The 21,305-nt window shown below is 37.2% G+C and overlaps 3 protein-coding genes across 3 annotated transcripts in view; all 3 read right to left on the bottom strand.

The window, feature by feature from the left end:
• The window catches only part of LOC109392708 (protocadherin beta-14-like), a 23,025-nt gene extending 9,796 nt beyond the window's left edge, over nucleotides 1–13,229 (bottom strand). Inside the window, exon 1 of the mRNA XM_019661335.1 lies at nucleotides 9,493–13,229. Coding sequence (XP_019516880.1) covers nucleotides 9,493–10,899 — 1,407 coding nt within the window. The 5' untranslated portion in view covers nucleotides 10,900–13,229. The remainder of the gene's footprint in view (nucleotides 1–9,492) is intronic.
• Nucleotides 13,230–13,237: 8 nt separating this feature from the next.
• LOC109392701 (protocadherin beta-11-like) lies at nucleotides 13,238–20,028 on the bottom strand. Its single transcript, XM_019661325.1, has 2 exons — nucleotides 15,645–20,028; nucleotides 13,238–14,190 (listed from the first exon to the last, which is right to left on the bottom strand). Exons 1-2 carry the CDS (start codon nucleotides 17,373–17,375, stop codon nucleotides 13,711–13,713), a joined length of 2,211 nt encoding a protein of 736 aa, XP_019516870.1. The 5' UTR covers nucleotides 17,376–20,028; the 3' UTR covers nucleotides 13,238–13,710.
• LOC109392692 (protocadherin beta-6-like) overlaps nucleotides 19,467–21,305 on the bottom strand; it is a 6,106-nt gene continuing 4,267 nt past the window's right edge. The window contains exon 2 of the mRNA XM_019661312.1: nucleotides 19,467–19,506. Coding sequence (XP_019516857.1) covers nucleotides 19,467–19,506 — 40 coding nt within the window. The remainder of the gene's footprint in view (nucleotides 19,507–21,305) is intronic.

Genomic DNA, 21,305 nt, shown 5'->3' with positions numbered 1-21,305 from the left:
TGCAGACCCTGTGGCAGTGGGTTGCCATGGGCTACCGTGTGTAGCCAGCAGCCAGTGTGAGCGGCCAGCAGCTGCAGTGAGCGGCCGTCCAGAAGTCAGCGACTGATCTGCCTCGCCCGGGAAGAGCGCAATGATGGTGCCAACTTGGGCCGGTGAAGCAATGTCCTCCACAACTAGACTGAAGAACAAAACGACAGCAACTTGCAACTTGTCTGTTCCCCTTCTCCCAATTCTCCAGTGCTGTTCCCATCCCCCCAATTCCCCAATAAAAATCTTTAAAAACAAAACAAACAAACAAAAAAACAAATTGATACCCAGTTGATTGATTCTCTCATGTGATGACTCTTATGTGCAAAGACTATAGGCAGGACAGTTTGCTAATTTCTTTCAGCACACTAAAGATGTCTTACTTTCTTTTAGTTTCCATTGCTATTGTTGAGAAATTGTCAACATGGAACAAAGCTGTCAGTCGCACTGTTGTGTATTTAAAGATTAAGTGTCTTTTTTCTATGATTTTTCTTTAAAATTTTTTCTTTGTCTTTGTCTTTTGAAATTTGACAATGATGTTTCTAGGCACGGTTAACTTTTATTTATCCTGCTAGGTTTACTTGGGTCTCTTAAATCTGCATTGACATTTTCATTAATTCTGGAAAATTCCCAGCCACTGTTTTTTCAAATATTGTTTCAGAACAAATCATCTCATTGCTCCTTCTGGAATTCTGGTTAAATATATGTTAAACCTTTTTTCTCTGTCCTGTTTTTAACCATCTCCTCCATATTTTTCATTTTATTATCTCTCTGAGCTGCATTCTGGATAAATTATATTCTGACATATTTTTCACTCCATGAATTTTTTATTTTGTTGTGTCTAATTTTCTATTAAAACTTTTATTAAGTTTTAATTTTTGATTATCATATTTTTCATTTCTAGGAGTTCTGTTTGGTTCTTTTAAAATCTTTCACATTTATTATTTCTTATTCCCTGTACATCTTCAAGTCTAACTTTTATTTCAATTAAACTTTAGGATGTTATAGACTGTGTCTGATAACTAATGTATTTGAAGTGTTAGAAAATTTATTTCTGTGTTCTGCTTTTTCTGCTGGCTCTTACTCATGGTGTCCTGTTTCCTTGTGTATGCAGTTATCTTTGTGTTTCAGTTAAGAACATAAAAACTATTTATATGAATAATCCTAGGCTTAGGATGAATAAACCTTTCATTGAAGGTCTGCAGGGTCTATCAGGATCTGAGAGAACTGCTTGCCAATGACCACCTTAAATTAAGTTCAATGCTAAAAATCAAGTTCAAAGCTGATATTCAATACAAGGGCTCACCCATCAATTTCTAGTTTACTTTCAGCCTAAAAGTGTAGTTCTTAGGAATCCATAATTATCAATGTGAGGGTCTTCTATAAACTTTGCAGTTTGTTAGGCTTTGATTTTCTCCCTCATTATATAAACCATCAAAATAGAGGTTCACATTTCCCAGGATTCCAAATGTTCCTGGAAAAAAAGTGGATTTGGGGCTCATTTATCTCTCTGGGTTACCTTTAAACATTGACTGTGGCCTGACGATATATTAGTATTTTATTAGCTAATTGTTTCCAGTGGAAGTGTTCTCTACATAATCTATACCATCCTATTAAAAATGTAAAGTCTCACAAAATATTGTTATAGCTCAAAATTACAGGTAAACTCTTAGCTTTCACGGGGTATGGACAATGGATATTCTCGAGAGGATAAAGAAATATGTATTTTTACCAACTTCAACTGATCAATACTAAATCAACTCTATAATGCTGCAATCAACTTAATCTCTTAGAAGAGAATTTCTGTCTTGGACATTGGTTTGCTCCCACTTCTCTCTGCAACCCTTATTCTTCTATATATAAACACACACCTTCTTTCCCGCATCTTTTCCTTCTTCTCTCCTTGAAATATATTTATTTATATATTTGTATATTTCTACAAATATTAGATAGTATGTGTTATATGGATATATATGTCATTGTGCTATAATATCAGTCTCTCCTTTTTAAAAGACATTTGGGAATTTATCGATGTGGTTGTATGTGTATATACACCTAGTTACTCCTTTTGGTCATTGCATAATACTCCTTCACAGCCATGTTCCACATTTTATTTATCGATTGCTTTACTGATGGGATATGTAGGTGACATCTTATTCTTTGCTTTCCCAATGTGAACATTCTCATGCACGTCATTTTGTAAAGCTGGGTAAGAGTTTTCTGGCTTACATACCTCAAAGTAGAATTGCTAGATATAGGATATGTACACACTAAATTTCACTAAATACTATTGGAAATCTCTCATAATGGGTTGTACATGGTATTTCTTATTGATTCACTTGATATTACCCAAATTTTCATCTTTACTAGTGCTATGGGTGTAACTAGTGCCTTCTTTTAGTATGCATTTCACCAAATAATGAGGTGGAGCATTCAGACTTTCTATTTTACCCTTTTTAAAATTTCCTTTCCTCTTTGTCTTTTTAAAGAAATCCTATTGGCACGCCTGTCTTTTTTTATTTTTGCTGATCTGCAAGAGTTATTTGAATAATCTAAATATTAATCCTTCTCAGTTAAATTGCTGCAAGTAGCTTCTCCCAATCTGTCATCTGCTAGCTTGTCTGTGCTATCCTCTAGATTTGAGGTAGTATAATATTTGTCAATTTTTATCTTTATTGTTTATACTTTTAAAAAAAGATTTTATTGGGGAATTGGGGGAGGGGAACAGCACTGGGGAATCAGGGAAGGGGAACAGGCAAGTTGCTGTCATTTTGTTCTTCAGTCTAGTTGTGGAGGATGTTGCTTCACTGACCCAAGTTGGCACCATCATTGCGCTCTTCCTTGGCGAGGCAGNTGCCTCGCCGGGAAGAGCGCAATGATGGTGCCAACTTGGGCCAGTGAAGCAACGTCCTCCACAACTAGACTGAAGATCAAAACGACAGCAACTTGTCTGTTCCCCTTCCCAATTCCCCAGCGCTGTTCTCATCCCCCCAATTCCCCAATTAAAAAAAAATTCAGGGACTGAAAAGATTAAAACTTGATTTTACAGACTCCTTTGAATTATTATTCTGGATGTTAATTAGGTTTTATCAATGAGATTTTTTCACATGAGCCTTAGAAGATAGGCAAAGATGATAAAATTACAGACTGAAATTCATGCATTAATTTATTCAACACTCATTCATCTATATTTACTTCAATGTATATTTTTCTAAGTGCAATAGGAAAAGAGCCCTCTCTGTGAGGAGATTATAGTTTAGTGAGGAAGGGAGATCACTGATTTGTCTAGGCAGATTACCCAATGGATGGAACATTAGATTCAATGGATTCAAAGAAAAAAGTAGCCTAATATATCACTGAAATGATGGTAAAACTGAATTTTCAGATTAACAAGACATTAGGCAGAGCTTCTCATTTATGAAACTGATGGTATAGATAGTTCATAAAACAATAAAAATAATGGGGGGTCTGGACAAGACTTTTTCTAAAAAAATAACTTTAGAAAGATTGAAGAGCTAGAAACATAGTAGAAAATGTAACAAAAATAACCCAATTTTTGATGGAAGTCTGTCATGAGGGGTAAATAGTGTATCAGGACAAAAAAACTTATTATTCCCTCAGGGAATTTGGAAATATTTGTCCTTGGGCTTTGATCTAAAGCTATGTGGGATTAAACAAATATCAATCAAGGCTCAAGACTAACCAAAGGTGCAGCATATGATAGGCAGATTCTACCCATTTTAAGGGACCTCACTGGGCTACATACACAATATAAACACAGTGCAAGCACCAACAAATCTAACCTGCCCCTCCCCCAAACTCCAAGGAATTATATGGAAGGCTCTCTGGTGTTAAGTAGATCAGAAGAAAAAGAAAAGACACCATGCCTGGGAAATTGTACCTACCGATTGATCCTCAATGTGTATTTGTATTTTGAATATTCATAAACTGAGTTGCAAGAATCTCAGGCCACAAACTTGGTTTGTGGTGGTCCCCTACTGATAGTGTTTCTAGAATTCTGGCTGAAACTAATGAAAATTCATTTTGAAGGATGGAACATGCAAGCTAGGCTTTGAGGACACCCTACAAAGAAATTTTCAAGGGTTATCAACAGTATGAGTCACACAAAGAAAGACAACATGGATGAAAATAATCAGAAACAATGCAACAGATAATAGACCCACAATGCAGCAAAACTTCCCACACAAACTTTAAATATTGGAAGTACCAAACATTTAAAAACCAAATATACTTACTATATAAATAAATAAATAAATAAATAAATAAATAAATAAATAACATACTTTAAAATATCTGCATGAAACAGATTGAAAGGATATGCTGCATTCCAGGAAAAAGTGATACAAATTTATCAAAATTAAGACATAACTTGATAAAGATAATGAATTTCAAGGACAGAAAACAAGCCACCTACAGGTAAAGAAAACAGGCCTCAGACTTTTTCTCATCAACATTCAATAACAGAACACAATAGAAATGTCTACAAGATTATGAAGGAAAGAAATTATGGCTCAATAATTTTATACCTAATCAAGATGTTGGCTCAAGTACAAAGATAAAAATGCAGTGAACAGGAAAGAATTCATAGAACATTGCATTAGTATTCATTAATGCTGATTGAAAAAAACTGCTTAAGCATGAAATTTAGCCAACTTATTGATGAATATATAAAAACTATGATGAAAAGACTAATGTAATATTTATGTCAACAAATATCTGAGGAAAAGAAAGTTTACTGAGGAATTTTATACCCAGCTATGTTGTGCTTCTCAAGTATCTGAGAAATACAGCACCTATAAACTCCTTAAAGGACTACATCTGATGAAATACAGCAAACCAAAAGATGAAAAAATATAAATGATTCAGGTATGGGGAAGCTGAGACAGTAAAGACTGCATTTCACTCCAGTTTGAGTACACCAGTTTATCTCAATTCCCTCCTGAAACCTCATCTAAACAATATACAGCAGAGATTTCAAATAAATGAACCTATAAAGAAAAAAAAAGTAGAAGACTAACTAGCAGGGGAGACAAGTCAAGGAGTGCTTTCAAAACATTAGCAGCAAATAATTCCTAACTTAAAATTCTACACTCAACAAAATCATCAAATCAACATTTGATTTTATGACATCTGAATTTTTCATATGTTCAAATTCACAATATATTTATTATCATCAAATATTCTTCAGAAACTTAAGAGAGTAAACCAAAAAAAGAAAGCCATAATGTCCAGGAAATGAAATCATACTGAGGAGAGAAATAAAAAAAATCCCAGGATGATGAACAAAGTAAGTTCCAAACTGCCAATTATGCAATAGGTCTACAGAGCAAATAGTATAAATTGAGCAGGAGTCTGAATAGCTCCAGGATGGCTCCAAGAAAAAAAAATGGAACTGAGAGATTTTTTTATGAGTTTAATAATGCAATGAGGATCTTTAGACTTTGGAAAATATGGGGATAAGTTAAAAATATGTACATAGAAAAGTAAAGTGGAAAATGATGCAATCATTAACTTAGGTACAGGAACAAAATCTCAGTACACCATGAGGTTCAGGTGTAAGTGACACTTAATAGTCATAAGTATATAAACACTATTTAAACAGAATTTTGATGTTGCTATGAGAAAGGATGGGGTAGAGGAAATGTGCACGTGTGTGTGTGTGTGTGTGTGTGTGTGTGTGTGTGATGTAAATGGGTAATACCTAAAACTGAAATTTGAGAAAAAGCATTTTATAACCATATTATTTAGAAATATGGAAGTAAATATTATAGGAAAAACAGTTAAAAGCTTCAAAAGTTGTTACCTCTGGACAGATAAAGTTGAAAATTTTGTAGCATTATATGACAAATTAAATTTTTTTAACATAAAACATCTAAATCATGGGAATTGTCTTTTCAAGATACATTGTAAATGTTATAAACATTGATAAGGTAAACTATATATAACAAAAAGTATAAAGTAAGGTGAGTGGAGTAAGGTAGAGATGAAAAAATGTTTATTTGCTCATTTTAAAGTAGGTAAGTGATGCTAATATCATAATCTTGTTTTTAACCTTACAGGGATTATTTATTTAAGCTTAAGCAAGTTCTATAGTTTCATATTATTTTTGTTTTATTATATTCAAGCAAAATCTGGCAATTTTAATTATAAAGGTAGCCATTTATTATAGGTCCATTTATAAAATTGTTTCCATCTATTCACTTATTCTTATGTGTATTTGTAGATATATTTTAGAATGATGCTGACTTTACCATTAAGTCAAATGATAATTATTTCTGAGTGCTAGAATAATGTTAATTTGCTTTCTTTTTTCTCATTGAATATGTTTGAATCATGTGACTAAATGTTAAATGAATGAGAATCATTATTTACATACCTGAAACCATTTATTATGAAAATGTAATCATAAGTCTACCAACATTCTTTCTACTTCACAGGGATTAAATTCTTTAAAAATATACCAGATGGTCTAATTAAATGCTATCAATTTAGAAAGAAAAGAAAATATCCGAATAAAATATTAATTCACTTATGGAAAGACAACAGTGTTTTCAAAACAACACTACAGGAATACAAAAATTTATGAAGTCACAAAAAATTTTGCATAAATGAAAATTATTTATAAAGCTGAAAGCCATCATTTACAATGGTTAGATTCATGCTGAGGATAATCATAAAACAGTTCTCTTAAGCATAACAAGATATCAATGAACAAGCTCAAATATCAGGAATCTGAAAACATTTCTGACTTGTACAATTCTTACTTCAGAAAACCTGAGAAACACCATGCTATTGTATGAACATGCTCTGCTATTGTATGAACATACAAAATGTAACAAAAAACCATGACGACACAATAAAAAACACTAGAGATTCAGAATGTAAAGTACTTCATCAAGTTGCAATAACTATAAGTATGACAATAATTATGGATGTGTGAATATGTAAGTTCTTTATGTGAATGAAGGGTTGGGAATTAATACATTAATGAATATTATCATTTACCAAATCTTGTCAAGATGAGATTCCTAATTGAACCCAAAATTATGTCTAAAGTTAGAGTTTTCCTAGGTATTCCTACCAGCCCCTTCACCCATAAAGTTGGGGACAATATTTCTTTAAATTTCACCCTAAGGAGGAATAGTAAAATAATCAAGAAAGGGATCATCAATAACATGTAATTTTAAGCTAAGAGAGATTTCCAAACTTACTAAGTAGAGTTTAGTAGAATAATCCAATACTTAACTGAATGGGAAGCTATTCCGCAAGTTGGGGTTTTCTTCCATTTCTCCCCCAGTGACCTGGGGAGGGAAGTTGGGGAGAATCGGCTTCAGGAACTTGAACTCGCTGGTACCTGAGCCTCCCGTCAGACACACCTCATACTGGTNCGCTCCACTCGCTGGCCCTATTGTTTATATATTTAAAGCCTTGTTTTAGAAATTCAAACCAATACTAAGGTTATAAAGATATTTTTAGATTTATTATGTTTTTTCAATTAAAATATTTCAAATTTACCTCTTAGATCCATATGAAGTTTATATTTTATATAGCATGAGATAAGAATTTTGTTTCTTTATATAGCAAGCCAATTTTCCCAATAACATAGCTAAGTAATCAGTCCCCCCCCCAGTGATTTTGATACCTCCTCTATCATGACCAAGTTCTTTTATATAAAAGGATCTAACCCTGGATTCTATTCTATCGGTAGTCTACAAGTCTGTTCCTTATTATTCAAATAGGATATTCTGTTCTTACCTATTCTTATCCTTATGCATAGGAAGCATATGATTTGCTTCTTATGAATCTGAGGGATAAAGAGTGCTCAAACATTCTTTATTTTTTAGGATTTTGTTACTTAAATGTCTATTTAAATGAAATTCTCACAACTAGTAAATGTTTGTTGCAACACAAAATAAAACTAGTAAAAATTGTATGAAGCAAAAACAAGAAAAAAAGATTCCTAAGGAAATTGAAATTTGTCTCATTCATTTCACAATGTCAAGTAAAATTCCATTTTACTGCACCATCTAGTCCATAAAACTTAGTTTTGTGAGAGAAATTACAGAGATGTCTACACACATTAGCTCTCTATCCACACTACATTCCAGTTATCAAAATCTCTCCTATAGTCCCCCATTCAAATGTCCTCTTATAGATTGGAGACATTATGGTTTGTATGCCATGAGGCATCTATAAACCATAAGTAAAAACCCATTCCTTCTTTGTAGATACCTGAGAGAGGCCACGATAAATTAAGAATTTTTTACATTTACTCTTAACAATCAGTAGGAAAGTAAACCCAATTTATTTCATTAACAGTTTGGATTTCCATTTTGATTTCTTAGGGAGTTTTTACCTGTATTCTTCTGATGGAATGTCATTTTACTCAGGAAGATACCATGAACTACATCCTAGCTAAGTAATGAACAATATAGAAATAATAAAATGTAAACTAGCAAATATGGTACATTTAAAGAAAACAAAATAGCAATATCATGTCTCAGAACATTATAACTCTCCCTCCCCCCCCCAAAAGGCATCAACAACAACAAAAAAGGAAAATTGCATACGAAATCAATAATTTTCAATCTGGTCACTGTCAATTTGTCATAAAGTAAATTCTGGAAAAACTCTATATAAAACAAAAAACAAATAAAGTACTCTAGTACTGAATATGGTAAGATAGCATTTTACCAATTGTGATGAAAATTTTCAAGGAGAATAGTGTGATAAAATCCAATATACTTTCCACCCAGATTCAACAGCATTTAAATTTTTTGCTTTATCTATGTTTTGATGAAAGGTCTAGAAGTAAGGTACATATATTGTGGAATTCACTCTTTTTTTTATTGGTTTCAGGTGGAATTCACTCTTAATATTTCAGTTTGAAACTCCAAATAACATTGTCTTGTATAACAACAATGCCATTACCACAACAAAAAGTTAGCAGCAATAACTTCATTAATATCATTTTTACCAAAAATAAAAAAACAGAAAACACACACATTATATCTCCATTTCGTTATAGTCACTAATATTTTTAAAGCAATGGTTGAGAGTGTAAGTAATAATGCATCCAACTACAGTACAACCGAAATCCATTACAGATTGGCAAAAGTATCCCCAATTTGGCAAGAATAATAAGAGATTAGATGTTTCAAATAAATTATTTTATTGAACGTTGAATCCAAAGCTATTCCTAAAGTTCTCATTTTCTTCTACTTTCCTACCAGGGTCATGGACTGGAAGGCTGGGAATAATCGGCTTCAGAAATTTAAACTCATTTGTTCCAGAACCTCCCGTCAGACACACCTCATACTGGTAGCTGTGGGACAGGGTCCCGGTGCCGCCGATGTCCACCAGGTGGCCCGGGAAGTGGCCCTCGGGCACCGAGCAGCCACCCAGCGAGGCGGCCCTGCCCCTCCTNGCGCTGACGCTGCCGATGTGCAGGGCGGGGCTGTTGTTCTCGCGGACGAACAGGGTGTAGGAGGTTTGGGTGAAGGCCGGGGCGTTGTCGTTGACATCGGAGACCAGCACGGTTATGTTGTGCTGGGTTTTCAGCCTGGGGGTCCCCAAGTCGGTGACGGTGATGGTGATGTTGTACTCTGCCTGGCTCTCTCTGTCCAATGCTCCTTCTGTTAGCAAGGTGTAGAAATTTTCTACGGTAAGTTTCAGAAGGAAGGGGAGATGGTCTTGGATGGTACACATCATTTTACCATTGTCTCCAGAGTCTGGATCTGAAATTTCAAAAACAGCTACCACAGAGTCAGGGGTGTTTTCTTGGATATCACTGATGAGTAATGACATGGTCAGTTCCGGGGCGTTGTCGTTTATATCCATCACTTCTATGGCTACAGTGCATTTTCCTGAAAGACCCCCACCGTCTGAGGCCTCAATTTCCATACGATAAGATCGAATTTCCTCAAAATCCAGCATTCTTTTTAATCGAATTTCTCCCGTGACTGCGTTTATTTCAAACACCTGAATGATTTGATTTGAGGATTGGAAAAATGAGTAGGAGAGCTCTCCGTGGGTCCCAGCATCTAAATCTCTAGCGGAGACAGCGATGATAAGGGAGCCTATGGGGCTATTTTCTGAGACCTGCACCTCATAGAGCAGCTGAGCAAATTCAGGGGCATTGTCATTTATGTCCAGGACTATGATGAGAACCTGAGATGTCCCAGTCCTGGGCGGTGACCCGCCATCCAGCGCCATGAGGGTTAACCTGAGCTCTGGTTGCTCCTCACGATCCAGCGCTTTGTCTAGCACCAGTTCCGGGTATTTCCTGCCATCGCTGTGATTACGAGTGAAAAGGTGAAAATGGGAGTTGGTGCTAATTGTGTAGTTCTGAACTGTGTTGCTGCCCACGTCTAAATCCTGAGCTATTTTCAAAGGAAATGCAGTCCCCACGTGGCTGCTTTCCGAGATCCTTAGGAGGATTTCCTTTTCCAAGAATTCTGGGGCATGGTCATTTACATCTCGGAGTTGTAGTTCACCTTGAATAAACTGCACCGGGTTTTTCAGTAACACCTGAAAATGCAGTATACATGGATCCATGGAACCGCACAATTCTTCCCGGTCCAATTTTCCTTTTAGGAGCAAATCCCCACTCTTCTGATCCAGCTGCAAATGCTGTTTGTTCCCTTTGGAAAGAATCCGGGCGCCCCGCGCGGCCAGCTCCCCTAAGTCAAGCCCCAGATCTTTTGCTAGGTTGGCCACAAAAGAGCCACTGTCCCTCTCTTCTAGAACAGAATACTTAATGGTCTCACCGCCCGCCTCCCACAATAGTAATAGAATAATAATGGCGGTCACTTGCCTTTTCTGGAGCTCTTTGGGTAGCTGCATCTCCATCCTTCCTCTGGGTCCAAAAGATCCAGTATTAAACCACAAAATAATTGCTTTGTAGCCAACTCTGTAATCTTGGTTTAATAATCTTGGGTTAGTTCTTAACACTGACTAACATGGGGATAGCTGCCTCTCTGAAACCTTCTATCCCCAGTTGTGTAAAATGTTTCCTTTGCGAGCCTGCCAGAGACTGCTCAGCTTTGTGGAGTCTTGGAGTCGCTGAGACATTTTTTCACTGTTATCCTGCAGCGCCACCAAGCGTTCTGCTTTACAACTTCAAGTAGTTTTCATTTCAAAGCATAATATAATAGCGAAAACGCACTGAATGCCTTTTGGGTCATAAAGTGTCATAAACTTCTTTCCCCTTCATCTTTTATGAAGTCGTGTCCAGGTAGCTAACAGTAGTTGTAAGAGCAAAGTAATACCTATTTATCTATATCTATATTCATCTTCTTTACAAAGGGACAAGTTCAGTATGCAAAACGGCTGGAGACAACTCCATTTAGTCATTTAATAAGTATTTCTCTTGCAGAAAAATGTCTAGATTTTGGAGATAAAACGGTAAGTTAAACACAAAAATTCTTGCTCTTGAGGAGCTTACATTCTATTACAAAAATACTAATTTGTTCTATTATGTTAGAAGTTATCAATTTTAAAATACAGTTTCTACTCCCAAGCAAATTGAAATGGGCCTGTAACTCCTGGGAAAAAAAAGTGATTTCTTGACAGCCTCTTGGCTACATATAGCCTTTGGAGATTTTTTTCCTTCATAAATTCACTGTGTGCATAGACAGATAAAATTGAGAGGAAATGGCCATTTAAAAAAAATTTTATTGGGGAACAGCCATGGTCATTGGTTGCACATTGCTTTCATGGTGCGATGGCATAGTTGATCCTTTTAAGAAGGACACAGCTCACCGTGACCCATGTGGGGATCAAACTGAAAATCCTTGGTGTTATCAGCCCCATGCTCTAACCAACTGAGCTAACTGGTCACCCCAGTCATTTGTTTTATTAGAAGTCAATATAAGCTCCAAAGTCAGGCAATGTCTTTCTACAAACATGAAAAGGGCAATAAAGTCAATTAACTCAAAGATATACTTTCTTGGGAAGGGTTTTGACCTATCAGCATTGGACAGAGACCCATCCAAGTGTACATTTTCTGGGACTATGAACATAGGGTTTGAAAAACACCACTGCACCAACAAAAGTCATGTGGTTGGAGTCAGAATAACAGAACATGCAGTTTCCTTATAAGAAGAATGCTATTATTCCAAGGAGGAGATGGTAAAAATCTGGGAATACAAAACAGTAAGTGTTCCCTACACTCATTGAACCAATTGTTAATCATCCATGACAAAAGGGCCATGACAGCTCACTAATTTGGACATAAAACATAGCCAAATATAATTTAGTTAAGCCCACTTCCATTTTAATTAAGGATAAAAATAAAATATTTACTGAATTGTCACTTTAGTATAAATTGCTTGACTTTTATGGGAATCAAAGCAGTCTTTCATAAACTACTACAACAAATATAACCAATACAAATAAAACCAAATATTTCTTAAATTATAAAAGTAAATGACTTATGGTTAATAAAGCTAAATGATACAGACACAGAACAAGAAGAGAAAATTTGACATCATCTAATAACCTGGCACTAGTAATTTACTTAGATCTTGGCAGGTATCACACATATAAAACCTTGAGAAACTAGGAAGAGGAACTTGAAAAATAAAATTTGGATTTTAAACAATACCTTTGTATCTTTGACAAAAAGTTTGGACAAGATAAAGAGATGAAAATATACTCGCAAGCATTTTATATTCTATAATAGTTTAGGGTGAGTGGAGGAGGGTATTTTATATCTGGAAGAAAAGGAAAATAGTGATATATAATAACTTCACTTATTGACAAGGGTACTATAGTATAAAGAGAATACTAACATTTCTGTATCCCTTGAAAGTCATTTTCAAATTCATTATAGGGATGTTAATAACCTTCAGCAAATATTTATTAAACATTTGTAATTGGCCTGGTTTTTAAAAAAGACCATCATATTCTTTCAAGAAACGTACAAACTGCAATTTAATGTATTGACATTTTTGTAAATTCTGTATTTATAGAAAATATGCATTGAGAATGATGGTATACTGAAAACATAAAAATATAAATGGCTATCTTAGCATTTAGCCATCTTTAGCATTTATGTTCAGTAGGAGTTACCCAAAATATGCCCTTACAAGGTCACACTATCTAATTAATTTATTATTTTTATTTTTTTAGCTGAGCCTTCCTGCCACCTGTTGGCAGCTCAGCGGCAGCTCAGCTTGGGCTGGGAATTGAACTGAGGACCCTGTTGCTCAGAGCTCACACTTGCGAGAGAGCTCTGAACCAACTAAGCCACTTGGTCAGCCCACAAGGACACATGAAATAATATCAAACACAGTTAAATTTTTTCCTACATAGCAATAGTGATCATAGTTGTCACTAGTAGTTAGAAATACAATCCTACTTAAGGATGTTGGAATATAATTTTGTAAAAGGAAAAGATAATTGAATTTCAAATATTTTAAATTAAGCAAATAAAATTTCACTTTTTATTCAGATTATCAAATATAGTTGAATGAATAATTTTAAAATTACTAATAATATAGGAAAATACTATGTAAATGTACTATCTGAATTTCTTTTAATTTCACCCCAAGGAACAGTAGTAAAATAATCAAGAAAGGGATCATCAATAATATGTAACTTGAAGTTAAAAGAGATTTCCAAATTTACTAAGTAGGGTTTAGTAGAATAAGCCAATACTTAACTGAATGGGAAGCTATTCCGCAAGGTGGGATTTTCCTCCATTTCTCTCCCAGTGACCTGGGGAGGGAAGTTGGGGAGAATCGGCTTCAGGAACTTGAACTCGCTGGTACCTGAGCCTCCCGTCAGACACACCTCATACTGGTAGCTGTGGGACAGGGTCCCGGTGCCGCCGATGTCCACCAGGTGGCCCAGGAAGTGGCCCTCGGGCACCGAGCAGCCACCTAGCGAGGCGGCCCTGCCCCTCCTGCACAGCCGCACCGCGATGAACGCCAGCACCGAGAACAGGAAGAGCGACGACACCGACGCCAGCGCGATGACCAGGTAGACCGTGAGCGGGTCGGCCCGCGCCGGGTCGGCCGCCGCTTCGGGCAGCGGCAGGTAGGGCTGCGAGAAGCCGTCCACCAGCAGCACGTGCAGCGTGACGCTGGCCGACAGNAAAAAAAAAAAAAAAAAGGAAAAAAGTCCTAGTGTGACAACCTATATAGAGAGCAGCCAGTGTAAATGAAGGAGAGATACGGAAGGATCTGGCTAAAAGATCTCAAGGAAATAAATATAATTAATAGCTAGCTGGCATATTTGAATATTTAAGGAGAAAGATTGATATTCAAATGAGAAATGTGAAAAATTAATAGTAATAAATAGAAAATGATGCAAGTAAAAACAATTGTCAACTCTAGGAAAGATGTTTTTCAAGAAAGTACATGTATTCATACTACACTAACATGTACTTTGAAATAATCTTAGTTATATAGACAAAAACTACTACTTTAACTAAAAATATCCCTGTGACAACTCTACTGGGAGAATGGGAGAAAGGAAATATGCAGTGTTTGATGTTTGTTAGTTGGAAGGTATGAAAGTTAAATGTTTTTTTTTTCAGAATGAAGTGATTAATGTAATGAATGTCAAGATATAGCAATATAAACATATTAGAAATATTGAGATCAATTCTGTAGAAACCACTCATAGAAGGTAGCTGGAGAAGAAAGAATCTATTGTTTTCCTTTATGGTTTCAGTTTACATCGATTTTTAAATTTGATGATTAAATAGATTTACATAATTAATTGAAGAGTATCTTTCCAACAGTCCACCAATATGCTCACATTCAAATTTTCAAAATGTTTTTATTTATATTCATTTTCATGCAGATTACATTTTCTTTGAGTTATAAGACATGATCTGTTTTATATATCAGCAAAAGTGAACATTGGAAAATACTGAGTAAGAGTAGTGCATGTAAAGGAAATGAAATAATAACATAAACACAAGAATCTTATTGGAGTCCAATATTGCTCACAAATAATATTTCATTTTATCATAAGCAGAATAAAGAAATATTTCTTTTTAAATGCTATGATTTAGGACTAAATGACGTGGATTTCTAATATGATTAAACAGAATGTTAGAATATGGTCAGAAGTGCAAGTATGTCTTCCTACATGAAGCAAGTACATTAGAGGTGTGGATAGGATAATGAGATGCAGTCTGAAATACAGTAGGAGAAAAATCAAAACCTGTTTTCTAGAATGAGAAATAATAAGAGCTAAATCCTTGTACATTTTGAAAGAAATAAACCTTAAAACTACTATTCCTAAATGGGTACTAATTAAAGCTAACTATTGATTAACACACACAAAAATTAAATAACATTGTAAAAACACAGGTGTATAGTATACTTTAAAATTAGGCTTGAAGCTGCATAATAATTTAACTTGGAGTTTTAAAATAAACTAATATTTATATGGCCTGTATAACACTTCAAAAGTACATGAAAACATAAAAATAATATTTATTGAAAATTAAATCCAAAGCTATTTCCAAAGGTGGGGTTTTCTTCACTATTCCTCCCAGGACCCTGTGCCTGAATATTGGGGACAATCGGTTTGAGGAATTTGAAATCGCTGGTACCTGAGCCTCCCGTCAGACACACCTCATACTGGTAGCTNCAGGGCGCAGAGCCGTTCTGCAGCGGGTACAGCACGAAGGGCGCGTTGTCGTTGGCGTCCAGCACCAGCACGCGCACCAGCGCCTGGCTGCTGAGCGCCGGGGAGCCGCGGTCCGTGGCGCCCACGCGGAACTCCAAGGCCTGCAGGGCCTCGTAATCCAGCGCCCGGAGGGCGAACAGCTGCCCGTTGTCCGCATTGATGGATACCAGGGAGGCCAGGGGCAGGTGCGGGTCGTGTGGCGGCAGCAGCGAGTAGGTGACCTGGGCGTTGGCGCCCGCGTCTGCGTCTGTGGCGCTGACGCTGCCGATGTGCAGGGCGGGGCTGTTGTTCTCGCGGACGAACAGGGTGTAGGAGGTTTGGGTGAAGGCCGGGGCGTTGTCGTTGACGTCGGAGACCAGCACGGTTATGTTGTGCTGGGTTTTCAGCCTGGGGGTCCCCAAGTCGGTGACAGTGATGGTGATGTTGTACTCTGCCTGGCTCTCTCTGTCCAGCTTTCCCTCCGTTTCCAATGTGTAGTAATTTTCAACTGAAGATTTGAGCACGAAGGGGAGATCTTCTGGGATAGAACAAATCATCTTCCCATTGTCCCCAGAATCTCTGTCATCTATACTAAAAACCATAACCACAGTCTCAGGCGAATTTTCTGGGATTGGACTGGTAATTGATGAAACGGTGACTTCAGGAGTATTGTCATTCACATCCATCACCTGAATTCTGACTGTCGATTTTCCAAAAAGGCCTCCGCCATCTGTGGCTTGAATGATTATTGAGTATGATTCAATTGTTTCAAAATCCAAGGATGCCATTAAAGTAACTTCTCCAGAGTTTTGATTAATTTCAAATGTCTTGCGAATATCTTCTGAGGCATGGGAAAAACTGTATGATATTTCCCCATTTTTCCCCGAGTCCAAATCCCAAGCTGAGACAGTGACAACCGGAGAGCCTAGTACGCTATTCTCCGGAATCTTCACCTCATAAAATGGCTGCTCAAACTCCGGGGAGTTGTCATTAATGTCCACGACCACCACCCGAACCGAGGCAGTTCCGGATCTGGGCGGAGATCCGCCATCCAGAGCGGTGAGGATGAGACTGAGCTCGGACTGCTTTTCATAATCCAGTGCCTTGTCCAGAACTAACTCTGGGTATTTCCTATTGTCTGGATTGACTCTCATTTTAATGTGGAAATGAGAGTTGGGGCTTATTGTGTAGCTTTTTAGAGTGTTGATTCCTACATCTAAATCCTCCGCACTTTCTAGTAAGAACACAGCACCGACAGGACTATTCTCTGGGATTTCTAGCAGCATTACTTTATCTAAGAAGACGGGAGAGTGGTCATTTATATCCCTGACCTCTACCTCAATCTGTAAAAACTGCAAGGGGTTTTTCATTAACACCTGGAAATGCAGCACACAGGGCTCGGTGAAGCCACAGAGTGCCTCCCGGTCAAGCGCTTCGCTTAAAAGCAAATCCCCCGTGTTTATGTTAAGCTGAAAACGCTGTTTGTTATTATTAGAGACCACCCGAGCCTCCCTGGAGGACAGCTCACCCACTTCCAGTCCTAGGTCCTTTGCCAAATTGCCTACAAAGCTCCCGCTCTGCATTTCCTCTGCCACCGAAAAACGCCCAGACTCGGAGCCCGCCTGAGACATTCCCAGCAAAACAAAGAGAAGCAGGACTTGCCTTATCCGCAGAGCGCCTGCCCCTGGGTTCTCCATAGTTCCTTTCTCAAAGCTTCCTGCAGAGTCGCTTCAGCTTCACTTCGCAGTTCTGGAAAACGTGACTCTGGTATGTCCACTGAATCTTCGGAGGGCTAAGGATTTTAACCCCTTTGAATAGCTTCTAGCTCGTCCCTTTAAGACTTGTTCTTTCTGTCTTCCCCAGGCTCTGTGTGCACTGGGTAACAGTATCAAGGACATCATCCAGTGTAGTGTGTTTTCCCCACCCTATGATTTATCCTGCAGCGCCACCATGCGTCTCCACAGATTTTCAGTTTGATGAAAGCAACCGAAATTCCATTCAGATAAATGTTCTCTAGAAACAAATATTGTTTTGCTCACGTGTTTAAGTGATTACAAATATATTCTGTCTTCCATAAGAATTGATGTATACACTCTTTATAGTTTGTGATGCTGTTAGTATTTGTTTTAAAGCATTTAAGTATCCATCCCCACAATCCCAACAACTGAAAGTGCTCAGGTGTAGTGAACACAGAAATACAAGATGTGATTCCTGGCCCCCAGGAGCTTGTAATCTTTCAGAGAAGATTGAAAACTTGAAACAAGGAGAGCATAAATGACTGTTAAATTGAACAAAATTCCATCACTAGTTGGGCTTCTTTAGGCGGTAGGGGAAATGGAAAGTGTACATGAGCCACGTTCTCATGGAAATGAAAAGTGTACATGTGCTCTCAGAGAATATGAAACTGCATTAACCATGAGATGGGACATATATAAATAGTTGTTATAGCACAGGAAGGCATCCTGGTAGATTTCCTTGATAGCAATGAACTGTGAACTGTTAGAAAACGAAATAAAATAGTGGGGTGGAACACATTGTGTAAATCCATAATTTAGTTCTTGTTTCTCATAATTTACAAAAAATATTTAATAAGTACACAAACACAAACATGTTAGTTTCATTTAAAGCAGAATTACTCCCAAAGCCGGCTCCCCTCAGGGTCCCAAGATTTATTCCAGCTACATCTATGGTCATCTGCTTTCTTTTTCTGCACAGAAAGACACAGTGAGACAGATTCTCTTTCCCAATCATAGAACAAAAACTTAGTTTTACTCTAATTAGACCAACTAAGATCATTACCAGCTACTGAAGCAATCATTGTTTCAAGAGGTATAGAGTTATAGGTGGAGATTTTAGTCCCAGAATCTGAAGATCTATCTTTGGCCTTTGTTTTAGTCCTGTCTGGGACCACCTCTTAAGCTTTGGGTGGTTTCAGCCCTAGTCAAAGGGCATAGTTTGACTAGGAGAGAGGCTGTTCAGAATAGATGCTAGGAGCTCACCCCAGAGGCTGTTTAGAATAGATGCTAGGAGCTCACCCCAGAAGGTCTCAAAAGTGCCCTCAAAAATGGATGGAGGAGAGACCTAACAAGTTTGTGTTTTAAAAATGAGTTGAAAAAAAAGTTGAAATTACATTCTTAAAAATATAAGATACATGGTTGAAAAATGAATCACCACAAAAGGGTAGAAATTAACAAGTGGGTGGATTGACTGCACACTGTTATCCTCCCTTTTAAAAATACCCACTAAAATGACAAATATAACAAAATGGTATGAACTCACACAAACTAAGAATGCACAAGTGAACACATGTATTTGATGACCGAAAGCAGATGGAAGAGCAGTTAACAGTTTTAAGAAATGTCTGAAGTAAAGTTCTGGTATTGGAGATATTCACAAGAAACTAGTGGGTTTGTCCCACATAATCCCATTTACGTACAAGATTTGGAGGAATCAAGTTTGGGAGAAGATTGAAGTCAGCTAAGGACTAAAAATAGTTATTGATTGAAAGTACATATATATGAGAGTTGAATTCCCTGATCCTCTTATCGTTCTACATACATAGGAAAGAAACTCAGGGCCAGAGAATGGAACATTTATTCAATGGAGAAATTAAATTGGACTATCTCTAGTTTTGGAGATACTAGACAGAACTGAGTGCAAGTGTGAGGTGTGAAACTAAAACTAGGAAGATTAAGACAAACTTTGTATCCTGAAGGGTGAGATTTCTAGCCCCTCCCCGTACAATACTCTTCAATTGTAGGTCACAAGGTATATGCCTGATCCTCTCCCTAGCTCTCTCCCACACAGATGATGTTGAAGAATTCTAACCTGGAGAATATGAAAGACTCACAATACTGATATTTGAGGATATCCCAAGGTAATAGCCCTACCCTAGCATGGTTACATTAGAGTGAAGCCCTGCCATCAATAGGACTCATGTACCCACAAAGAACCAACTGTCAGCACTATGATATCTCATCATTATTAAATATGAGAAGAAAGCCAAGGACCACAATACACTTGAGGAAATGCCTATGACATGACATAGAAAAGGCCAAAACACTACAAAAAAGGAACAGCAGGAAACAAACAGATATAATAGAGAAAATAGAAGAAAGTTCTTTAAAATGTCTGATTAATATCCCCAGAGTAGTAAAATCTAATAACAGTTAATACTTATTGAGTATTTACTCTCTGCTACCCATTGTTTTAAGTGCCATATATGTGTTTACCCATTTAAGCTTAACAGTAACTGTATGAAGTATGTATTCTTATTGTAAGGCAAAGAATAGATTAGGGCTTAAGTGTCCCTTACTAGCTATATAATCTTGGGTAAGTTCTTAATTTTCCTATGAATCACCCATTTTGAAAATAGGTATGGTAGTAGTTTTTACTGCATTTTTTGCATAGTGTATTTTAAAATAATATCTATGTTAATTATAGAGAGAGAAGATAATACATTTACAATTCTGTAACAGGATGCTATGAAAAACATTCAGAGGACCAAAAGGAGCTTTAAAAATATTTGTTAGCCAAAAAGAAAAAATATAAGGATTGGATAAGTTGTCCAAAAAGTAGAACAAGAGACAAAAAGAAAATAAGAAAGGAAAAAACATTATATTAGAGATTCAATCCAGGAGATCCTATATTTACCTAATGGGATTCTGGTTAAAGTGAAACTGTAGAAAGTTCAAGGGAGAAATTATGAAGGAAACATAGCAAGAAAATTTCTTATACCTGAAAGTGAGTGTCTAAACATTAACACGGTATGCCCATGTGAACAGATAAGTAAATAAATAGTTAAGGTACTAAGGTATTTTCAGGACATGAGGGAAAAGTTTCAAATGCATCCACAATGAAAAAAAAAAGAAGTACATTAAGATAGGAATCAGCATGGAATCTGTCTTCTGAACAGCAACTTTATATGCAATTAGTAAAAGAAACACGGTTTTCAAAATCTGAGGGAAAATTATTTTCAAACTAGAATTTTATACCCAGACAAACTGTCAATCAAATGAAAAGAAAATGAAGATAGCTTCACAAGGCAAATCCTCAAAAAAAGTTACCTCCTCTGCATCCATTTTATGACGGTATTGAGAGATGTGTGCCACATAAGGGAGTAAACTAAGAAAGAAGAATATACTAGGTTTTGTAGAAGGGGATGAATACAATAAAGTATTAAAGGAAAAAAGTCCTGGGCCGGCCGAGTAGCACGATGGTTAAGAACTGGCTTGGGATGCCAGAGGGCCCCGGTTCGGATCCCACATCTGAGGGCCAGTGACACTGCCCTCTACAGCTAAGATGCTGAACAACAGCTCAACCTAGAGCTGGGTTGCCATGAGTCGCCGGCGACGGTGTAGGCTGCAGCCCCTGTAGCAGTGGGTTGCCATGGGCTATCGTATGTAGCCAGCAGCCAGCGTGAGTGGCCAGCAGCCGCAGTGAGTGGCCGTCTAGAAGCCGGCGACTGATCTGCCTTGCCCTGGAAGAGCGCAATGATGGTGCCAACTTGGGCCAGTGAAGCAACGTCCTCCAAAACTAGACTGAAGAACAAAACGACATCAACTTGTCTGTTCCCCTTCCCCCAATTCCCCAGCACTGTTCCCATTCCCCCAATTCCCCAATAAAAA

Source organism: Hipposideros armiger, unplaced genomic scaffold, assembly GCF_001890085.2.
Source record: "Hipposideros armiger isolate ML-2016 unplaced genomic scaffold, ASM189008v1 scaffold_11, whole genome shotgun sequence".
Taxonomy (NCBI): Eukaryota; Metazoa; Chordata; class Mammalia; order Chiroptera; family Hipposideridae; genus Hipposideros; species Hipposideros armiger.
The sequence above is the reverse complement of the archived record's forward strand: the minus strand, read 5'-3'. Positions and strand labels throughout refer to the sequence as shown.